The 10,556-nt window shown below is 35.8% G+C and overlaps 2 protein-coding genes across 5 annotated transcripts in view; both read left to right on the forward strand.

Annotated features, from left to right (window-relative positions):
• LOC107719398 (WD repeat-containing protein 26-like) overlaps positions 1-6,334 on the forward strand; it is a 19,928-nt gene extending 13,594 nt beyond the window's left edge. Inside the window, exons 6-11 of the mRNA XM_016526812.1 lie at positions 1,958-2,107; positions 2,195-2,340; positions 2,430-2,508; positions 3,032-3,161; positions 3,240-3,434; positions 5,008-6,334. Coding sequence (XP_016382298.1) covers positions 1,958-2,107; positions 2,195-2,340; positions 2,430-2,508; positions 3,032-3,161; positions 3,240-3,434; positions 5,008-5,033 — 726 coding nt within the window. The 3' untranslated portion in view covers positions 5,034-6,334. The remainder of the gene's footprint in view (positions 1-1,957; positions 2,108-2,194; positions 2,341-2,429; positions 2,509-3,031; positions 3,162-3,239; positions 3,435-5,007) is intronic.
• Positions 6,335-8,180: 1,846 nt separating this feature from the next.
• The window catches only part of LOC107719364 (fasciculation and elongation protein zeta-2-like), an 11,115-nt gene continuing 8,739 nt past the window's right edge, over positions 8,181-10,556 (forward strand). For all 4 annotated transcript variants that reach the window (XR_001637509.1, XM_016526768.1, XM_016526769.1 and 1 more), the window contains exons 1-4: positions 8,181-8,457; positions 9,458-9,566; positions 9,652-9,768; positions 10,010-10,151. Coding sequence is in view for 3 of the 4 variants with exons in the window: in XM_016526768.1 (XP_016382254.1) it covers positions 8,231-8,457; positions 9,458-9,566; positions 9,652-9,768; positions 10,010-10,151 (595 nt within the window). In the remaining variant the exon portion in view is untranslated. The remainder of the gene's footprint in view (positions 8,458-9,457; positions 9,567-9,651; positions 9,769-10,009; positions 10,152-10,556) is intronic.

A 10,556-nucleotide genomic window follows, 5' to 3' on the forward strand; every position in this document is an offset into this window, starting at 1 on the left:
ATATAAATATATGCAATAAATTAAATACATTTCTTTTACATTTATAGCACAGTAATGAGGCAGCAACATATGATAGATAAGACAGAACAAGAAAGGCTATTAACAATCTTTCATTGCGCAAAAGTATTATAACATGAAAGGTTCCAATACGGAGCGGTACAAAGCGCTTGTGCGTATCCCGTGCGCAGAATGACGCGCTTGAAGCAACACGGAGTCACAGCGTGCAGCGCTCCGCATAGAAAAGTTCAAAGCACAAAGGGAAGAGATACTCATGAGTAGTGTATTATATATGTGCGATAGTTTATTTAGCCTTTTCTTTAAACAGTTTTAAATTTCAGTTACTGTGCGCGTGAAGAACAATTCATAGTGCTCTGTACGCCAGTGTTGTGATCTCTAACAGACACCCGGTAGAAAGTAACATGATTTAGAATTAGCTATAAACTCCAGCAAGATAAAGTCCTTTTATGCAAAACCACTGATGTTTATCTACAGATCAATTATAATAATAAGAACATTGTATCATCCTGGAGAGAGTTTCGTCGTCTTGACTGTCATAACTGAACGCGACCGACGTGCAGTTTGAATGCTGAATGGAGGATGACAGACAGCCGTAGCGGAGAGAAAGGTTTACGTGAAGTTGTATTTAACAACTTAAATATTTATCTGTACCTCACATTAAACTATGGAACTGCTTCATATGTACATTGACTGACAGTCACCACTGATAAGCTACCACTAAATACGACCTTTGGGAGATATTATTAGGAGGCATAACGTTTCAAAGCTGGCGACTCCATTGAACCCTTATTGGCCTGCCTTGGGGACATTAAGAATTGGTTATCTAGTAGTTTTCTTCGACGTAATGAAGATAAAACAGAAATAATCATCTTTGGCCCCCAAAAATTGAGAAGTGTTTTTATAAATGAGCTTGGCAATCATTTCTTAGTCTCTTCACAGGTCAGGAATCTTGGTGTCATTTTGGACTCTGAACTTTGTTTGACTAAGCAAATAAATTCAGTTGTTAAGAACAGTTTTTATCAATTACGGATCATCTCGAGTCGAGACTGAAATCATTTTTGTCTTTTCATGACTTGGAGAAGGTCATTCATGCTTTTATTACTTCTCGCCTTGATTATTGTAACTCATTGTATTTTTGTCTTTCTCAGTTATCCATTGCACGCTTACAGATGGTACAAAATGCTGCTGCAAGGCTGTTGACCAGGGCAAAGAAAACTGATCATATTACACCAATTTTGGCCTCTTTAAATTGGCTCCCTGTCCATTTTAGAATTCAATTTAAAATGTTGTTGTTTGTTTTTAAAGCTCTTAATGGTCAAGCCCCATCTTATCTCACAGATCTTCTTACTCCTCTTTCATCCTCCAGATCTTTAAGATCTTCTGACAGGGCTTTTTTAGTTGTCCCTCGTTCACGTTTAAAAACAAAGGTTGATAGGGCCTTTTCAGTTGCCGCCCCCCGTCTTTGGAATCAACTGCCTTTGGACATCCGCCTTGCACCTTCTATTGTAACTTTTAAAACAATGTTGAAAACATATCTTTACTCCCAGGCATTCTAATTTGATTTTATTTATGTTTTATTTTATTGTTTTATGGTTTGTCTTGCTTGTCTTATGTTTTAACTCTGATTCTGTTCAGCACTTTGGCCAGCTTTTTTTTTTACTTACTTACTAATTAAAATGAATTAATACTTTAAAATAAATTAATTTCTGATTCTTTTTCCAAAGTCAAATTAAATTATTTAAATATTTATTTATTATTTTGGGGAAAAAAGTACTTTTTTTTATTTTTTTTATATATATATAGCTGTGTTACTATGTTATTATCTTTAAATTAAAAAATTTAAATTATTACACTATAAATTGTGTAATAAATATCAATCATTTACACTGAAGTGCTTTAGATGTAGACTTCATCTGTAGCTCAGCTCTGACCTCTGACCTCTGACTCTCTTCTTTCACCTGGCGGTCAGACAGGAGAACTGCGGACAAAGATGAGTCAGTCTCATGAGGACAGCTTGACCAGCGTCGCCTGGAACCCTGACGGCAAGCGCTTTGTTACAGGAGGACAGAGAGGGCAGTTTTACCAGTGTGTAAGTTCAGAACGGACTTAAAGAGGTTTGATTGTCGGATTTGCCAGGCTTCTCTTTAGTAATGAGTTGTTGGTTGTGATTGGACAGGATCTTGACGGAAACCTGTTGGAGTCGTGGGAAGGCGTGCGTGTGCAGTGCCTCTGGTGTATGGCCGACGGCCGGACTGTTCTCGCCTCTGATACGCACCAGAGGATCCGTGGATACAGTTTCGAGGACCTAACAGACAGAAACATGTAAGCAGCTGTTTGATTTGATTTTCAGACGCTTCCGAGTTTTGAAATCTGCGTCTGACCTTTTGCTTCTCTCTCTGTTTGTACTTTAGAGTTCAGGAGGATCATCCTATAATGTCTTTCACTGTTTCCAAGAATGGAAGATTAGCTTTGTTAAATGTAGCAACTCAGGTAAGCTCAAACATACGTTACATCGTTATTACAACATCCAAAATGTTTAAAAATAAAACAATAGAGTTTTTTTTATCATAATAATCAAGAACTTTTAATATTTTTATTTTCATCCTTTTTCTGAAAATTTTTTCAAATTCATTTCTTTTCAAATTCATTTTCACATGATTTTTATTGCAGCTATATTATCTTTTTATATATTTACTACCTTTCAATTAAATAGTGTTATTTTTTATAATTTAATATGTTTACAATTATTGATAATTAAAGTTATATTTGACTTTTTTTTTTTTATTCATTCATTTTGAATAATTGTTGAGATTTTTATATTATTTTATTGTGTGATGTTTTATAATTAAATAATAATTACTAAGTATTATTAATAATTCCTACAATTATTTTTCACATTTTTAAAATTCATTTTCAAATTGTATTGCAGCAATGTCATCCTTATCTTATTTACCATCTTTATATTAAATTGTGGTGATGTCCTAACCAAATCTTTTGTTTGTTCGTAACGCAGGGCGTTCATCTCTGGGACCTACAGGACCGTGTGTTGGTCAGGAAGTATCAGGGTGTGACACAGGGTTTCTACACCATTCACTCCTGCTTCGGTGGACACAACGAGGATTTCATCGCTAGCGGCAGTGAAGGTGCTTTTGTTTATTCCTCAGCTTCTTTCTTCAGGTGTGTTTCGAGTGAATCTCACTCAATCTTGCTGTGTCTCTCAGATCATAAGGTATATATTTGGCACAAGCGCAGCGAGCTGCCGATCGTGGAGTTGACGGGACACACACGCACCGTGAACTGTGTCAGTTGGAACCCCTGTATTCCCAATCTTATGGCCAGCGCTTCTGACGACGGCACAGTCCGCATCTGGGGACCCGCACCCTTCCTGGACGCACAAGAGCAGGACGGCCTCAATGGTACCGACATACTATCCAGTCACAGAAAATACAGGACTGAGAGTTAGAGCTTCCATTCTTCAGATTCATTGATAATACTTAATAATACAGACAGATATAATCCAAGTTGAGATCATTATTGAATTTCTCAATCATTATTGAGTTTCAATAATGTTCTTAAAATCAGCATGACTTAATACACTTTCCTGTTCTCAATGTGAGGGTATTATTCATAAAAAACATGAAAAAAATTGTCTTTTGACATTTTAAAAATTACAATTATATTGTTCATTTTTACATTTTTTTCTGACTTCCAACTACCTGCAATGTAGATAATTATACAATTATAATATTATAATAATACAATATATATAATGTTATTAATTTGCATTTTTTCAGATTTTTTTTGAAAAAAGAAATTGCCTTGTTTTTACATTTTAAAAATAAAAATAACCGTTATTTGTAAATTGACTTCAAACTGCCTAACATATAAAACTCTTCACAATTCAGTATATTTTATAAATAAATTAAAATTAAAAAAATTGAAGAAAAAATTTCAAACTTGTTTATTGTTTATTAAAATTGTTTTTGGAAAGTATTGAGTTATTTAGAGTTATTTTATTGCAGCATTGCAATAAAAAGAAAATCCCACTCTACATTTTTTGTCGTATCTAATTGAATATCCTGTTTCATATTGAAATGCTTTGTTACAGAATTAAAATGGGTTTTGTAAAATACCTTTGTTGAATTTAAGCATTACTGAGAAACTATGTAACTACTTTGTTACAGCTTAATCTTTTTTGAGGCTGTCAGACATTCAGCCAATAGTGCATTACGTGTAGTTGTGTCATAAACGAGCTTTTTTTTTTTCTATAAGGAACAGAGACTATTTGGTCACTTAGCAATATTTCTAGAGAATGAGACTTACAAAAGCCTGATTGTTTTCAGAAAGCTTCTTCACTGTATTGATGTAACTGACGTTTTTGCACTAATGAATATTTGCTCTGATTAGTCATAATTTAACAGAAGGATAGACTTTTTGTTAATACAACACTCTTCTAAAAAAAAGTCAGAAAAAAATAAAATAACGTTTACTTAATTTGTTTCAGTCGTGAATTATTTATTTTTTACTTATTTTTACTTATTTTATACACTCTTGTTCAGAATTTTGATTTTTTTTTAAATAAGTCTCTTCTCACCAAGGCTGCATTTATTTGAGCAAAAAAATACAGTAAAAAACTAAAACTGCTAAATATTATTACAATTGAATATAATTGTTTTCTATTTGAATATATTTTAAAATGTAATTTATTCCTGTGATCAAAGCTGAATTTTCAGCATCATTACTTCAGTCTTCAGTGTCACATGATCCTTCAGAAATCATTCTAATATGCTGATTGGCTGCTCAAGAAACATTTCTGATTATTATCAATGTTGAACACAGTTGTGCTGCTTCATATTTTTGTGGAAAGTTCTTTGATGAGTAGAAAGTTCAAAAGAACAGCATTATTTGAAACAAATCTTTTGTAACATTATAAATGTCTTAGCTGTCACTTTTGCTGAATGAAAGTCGATTTTTCTCTCATTTTCTCAGAGAGTTGCAGCAGTATGGACAGTTGATGGCAGCCCTGGAACAGAAGACTTGTCGCATCGAAAAATGCGAAATCCAACAGAGAAAAACACAATTACAGCATTGTCCTCCTCCACAACAACGCACGAGTCCAAACGCGAAAGAGTTTCAGAGCCTCGCTTTCAGGTGTCCGGAGGCAGCAGAGACCTGACGCTGATTCGACCCGCTTCCATACCGACGGATCTGATCTCTTTCCCTCCACGGCTGTTCCCACATTATTACCCTTTCATTAGGCCTGAAGACGAGAGCTGGAGCGCCCGGCCGGGTGTATAAACTCACACTCAATGTTTTTCTCTCTCTCGCTCTCAATCCTCCAGCGGCAGAGGACGAAACACTTTTTTTTAAAGAAATAGCAATTCTCTCTTTCGTTCCTTTAGCAGTTGATCAGCTTGGGCTTTAGTGTTGATGGAGTGCTGTAGTTTTTCCGTTTTTTTTTTTTTTTTTATCTTTCAGAACACAAATGCATTGGTTTCAACCGGACTCGCACGCATCAGCAAGGGGTCAGAGGTCGCCATTTCGATCTCTGAGAGTTTAAATGTTCGACTGAATTCTGCTTCGGCCTCCCTCCTGTAGCACAGCCCGTGTGTGAGAGTGTGAGTGTTCAAATGTGCCTAAAGTTGGTGTACGTTCGCATGTGGCACTGTTCTCACACCAGCGTGAGCGTGTCCCTTGTTTAGCCGTGCGAATCGTTTTAACAGAATCTGATCGAAGCCCCAGAGACCTTCATCTGTGGAACAAAAACTTGAGAAGCATTTTTTGTTTTGTTTTTTAAAAAAGAAAGCTATTAGCGAAGTTCCTCGTTTTCACCACTTACCTTAGAGAGGTGGCGTTCGGGAGAGAGACTTTGTAATATTAGTACAAAAATAAATCGACTTTGCGGGCGAAACGCACAGCTTTAAACAGAAAGATACTGTGACACTCAAAATGTCAATCAGATATTCGGCTCCTGATGAGGAGTTTGTGGCGTATAAATGACCTATGCAGCAACGTTTGAGCTGAGAGCCCCCATATAAAGTTTCTCGCAGCAGCCATACCAGCATTAAAATAAAACCGTCTTCAAATCCACAATGATTTCATCCACACGAAAGCTCTGCCTGTACGCTAGTTGAGTTATATCCACACGGTCACGTTCCCTGATCTGAGATGTTTCCACCAAATATCCAGCTTTTGAGTCCCGTTTTTGGAGAGAAATATTTGCTATGGACTGATATTAAATGTTTGAAAAGAAATGCTTTTCTGCCTGTTTTTATGGAAGTTTTTGTTACTTTTTTTGGTTTACAATATTTTGTTTTTTTTTGGTTGACTTTATCTCTGTATCATTATATTAAACTATAACCAGATAAATTGTCTCCTCTTTTTTAAAATCTTTTATTTAAGTATTATTAGCATTTTTTTTTTTCGATTTAAAAAAATAGTTACATTAACCATAATTTTACTGACATCCACATATGCTTTCCACAGTCATGAGATGGTGCTAAACTCCCCGGCCTTTGCCTCGGAAATCCAAATTATCCAGAAAGTCTTTTCTAAAGTTACGTCACTTTATTACAGAGACATTTTTAAGGGTTTATCCTTGCCAACCTGACAGCTTGTGGAAATGATTACAAGCAATTATTTGAGAACAAGTCATGGATGATTTTCCAGTTATTAAAGATTTGTAAATGGATTTTGATATCGAATGGCTTCGAGTTGGTCAGCAACATCTGCCTGTTTTGGTTTTCATTGAATTTTGCCTGTTTACTTGAGGACCATTTTGTGCCATAAGCAAAAAAAAAGTCTAATAAAATCTCAACAATAATTGGTCGCTGCTCGGACCAGGCTGATGCTTGTGCACTGTGACACATCTTTGCTGTTCATTTAGCTGATCTGAGAGCAGTTTCTTTGGCTATTGCTTCTCCTCATTGTTTTAAAGAACTAAAAACAAGCCTGCTCGTTACAGCAGTGGACATATTAGTAATGCATATGATGATATGGGGGTAGTATTGTTACTCTTGTACTGTGGGGTTTGTGTACTCTACTAACCATATGCAAGAGTATCTCTTTTCCAGCTAACTGCAGGTGTGTTGCTCTCATGTTTGACTGTGAATCAGACGTGTGAGAGGTTTTCCTCATGATAACTGCTCCTGTACGAAGGGCATCCATTTGCATTAAATGTGTTATTTCAAAAAGTGATTGTACTGTTTTGTATTGTTGTGTAGGAGATGTGTTATGTATGCATATTTTCAATAAAGCATTCAGGGTTTTGAAACATAATGAAGCATTTCACCTGGCCTGCATGGGTTAAACTGTGCTTAATCCTTAAACCTTTACAGAATATTTGGGTACTTTTGGTTACTTTGTGACAAAAATAACCCCCCTACAAAAAGTACTACAAAAGGCGTTATAGTAATAGTAGCAGATGGTACTGTAAAATTACCATCATGTACAATAATTTTTATATAAAATTAGAACATACATCGATAACTTCAAATAATATTACTTTTATATTGCTATTAAGACACTATTTGATTTTTTTTATTAACTAGTAATTTTTATTTTATTTCTAGGTTTAATTATGTTCAAAGGTTGGTGTTTGTTCTATTATTTTAATTAGTAACAATTTTATAGCATTTAAATAATACTTCTTTTTTTAACTCAATCAGATATAATTACAATTCAAATCAATATAGAAAGAACAAGTAAAAATATTCATTATTTACACAAAATAAAAATAATAGAAATGCATACATAAAACCTATAATGACAGTAATGATCAAAAGTAAGTAACAGTAAAAATAACAAATGCTATTCTTAAACAATAATTGAATACAGAACATGGATTGCAGACCACAATCAATCAAACAATACATTTATTTATTCATAAACCAAAGATAAAACCAAATAAACATAAACCAAATCGAAAAAGAAAACAAAATTACATACGCAAAATAATCAAATTATTAAATAAATATTATTTTTTTAAAAACACCAACATGGGAGCAAACAGTCCAAGTTTTAATAGTTTTTTTTTTGTTACAGGTACAGGATGTAGACAAAGTTATAAATAAAACAGATCCTAGTACCTTACTTGAAATGAGTAAGTTTGTGAAAGCGACTTTGATTACGCGTGTTTGCGTGGCAGCGTCGCCCCGCCCCCTATCGCGCGCGCGTACGTTGCGTCCGTTGCGTCCCGTCGTCCGCCACAGTCATGGCGGCCTCGGTCGCTCCGCTCGATGAAGACTGGGAGGATTTTAACGAATTCAAAGCAGCCGATTCGCACACCAGCTGGACCGCGGCACCAGAGAATTCACCGCCGACCCAAAGCTTCGCTTCTTTCGACGAGACGCTGAGCGCGAGCTTCCCGTCTTCTAGCAGCGCGTGCAGGAGCGTCTCAGTGAGTGCCGTGAGTGAGCGCGAGCTGCTGCGCGACGACGAGTGAGTGACAAAAACATACTCCAAATATTATAACAACGTAAAAAATATGTCATGTAGTATTTCATGTTTTATACGGTAAATACGTTTGTGTAAATATACTCGCTCCAGTTTGAATTACTGAAATGAGAAGAGAATTAGTGGTCAGGTTTCATATTTTGCTGTGATTCTTTATTTACACTAAGTTACAGTAAAGTACCATGATTTACCGTGCTAGTACCATGGTATTCTGGGAAATACCGTGGAGTAACATTTTTGAAAGGGTATTTTGTAAATGTCATATTAGCTAATTTCACCAAAATCTTCCTGCAAAAAAGTACTGTGATATTACCGTTACAATATTTTGAACGTGATACTCTGATAATCAAATATTTAATTATTTTTATAAAGTAAACGGAAGAATAACTTTTATAGTGTTAATAATATTTCAAGATGAACATTTACTGGCCTGAAGCAACTTAGATGTAACTTACTTAATTAAAGCGGGGTTTTGATGAACGTTTATTTGTTCATCTCTCAATCATTGTATTGCATTACATTATATGTTTTGAAACTACAGGGCTTGGATCATAAAACGAAATATTAATATCAACTTACTAAGACATTTCTGAGAGAAATAGAGTGTCAGCTGATATTTATATGTGTTTTATGTAAATAGTCTGCTATGCTGTTATCTAAATCTTATTGATTTACTTTACAAGCTAACAGAATTTCAAATTACTTTTTGGCCATAGAAATATCAGCAACGGCATCAAATTGCATATTTTTGCATATCTCGCAAACAAAAAACATGTATGCAAACTTTTTTTCTTTTTGGATTTTGTCTAAAGGTACAATAAACTGTTCCATTTGAAAAAGAAAATAATTTTTTCTGACTTTTACTTCATATGTTAGGCTTTACAGGCTTATGAGTATGAAGCCGTAACTTGCATATATGAACCTTATGAAATCTTGTAGATACTGTCTTTCTAATTTATTCTTCTGTTTTCTTGTTGTTTCGCAGGATATGGAACACTTTGACGGAGAACTATGGCAATGTGATGCCAGTGGACTGGAAAACCTCTCACACTCGTTCACTACACCTGCCCACGCTGAACCTCCGGCCTCAGGAGGTGAGATCCGTCTGTCCATCCATTCATCCATCTCTCCTTTCAATCAGTACAGACAGAGCTCACACTGCACGTGTGTGTATTTCAGAGGGGGGAGGTCAATAATCTTGATGTGTCTGATGACGAGGAGCTCCGAGATCAGATGGACATGCACACCATCATCATCTCATGTGTGAACGAGGAGCCGCTGTTTACTGCAGAACAGGTATATACACTTCAGACCTTTGAGACTATATTAGTGAGGGCCAGTTATAGATGCAATAATAACTTTCATAATGATATTTTCTATACCTTTTCTTCGACCATCATAGAAACCTGTTTACAGCAGTAGATTTAAAACCGAACACGATTTGGGTGTTTTATGAGCCTTTTGAATTGTTTCACTAACAACATTGTAGTCAGACCTGTACATTTGACATTTGACCTCAAACCTGCGTGTTAATCAGGTCATAGAAGAGATTGAAGAGATCATGCAACAGTCTCCAGACGACGAGGAACACGAGAGTCCGTCTCAGTTTGACCTCTCCTTGATGTCGCACGAGTTACATGCTCTCACACATTCCACATCCAGCAGCAGCTACGAGGAGCGTAAGTACTGCATGTAGAGGTCGACCGATATGGGTTTTTCACTGGCCGATGCCGATATTTAGAAATCAGGACAGCCGATGGCCGATATATGATGCCGATTTTTTTGGCCGATATGTTTGGCCAATTTTCTTTTTTTTCCCCATTCATCTCATAAAAGTGAGTTTGAGCAAATGATTATTGCAGGGTACAAGATAGTAATAGTAGTAGTAGCCCAATTTAGAGTAATAATACATGGCTCAAAACTTAAGCACCTTCTCAAAACAGTTCTGAAGGATGCTTTTTGTTTATGTTTGCTGACAGACACCAGTGTTTCCCACAGACTGCAAATTAATTCTCTGCCAGCAGGAGGCGCTTTGGGAGCTGGAGATATAGCAGTTTCCCCGGTAACGGCTGTAATCTAATAAG

The sequence above is a fragment of the Sinocyclocheilus rhinocerous genome, unplaced genomic scaffold, assembly GCF_001515625.1.
Source record: "Sinocyclocheilus rhinocerous isolate Xijiao unplaced genomic scaffold, SAMN03320098_v1.1 scaffold303, whole genome shotgun sequence".
Classification (NCBI taxonomy): Eukaryota; Metazoa; Chordata; class Actinopteri; order Cypriniformes; family Cyprinidae; genus Sinocyclocheilus; species Sinocyclocheilus rhinocerous.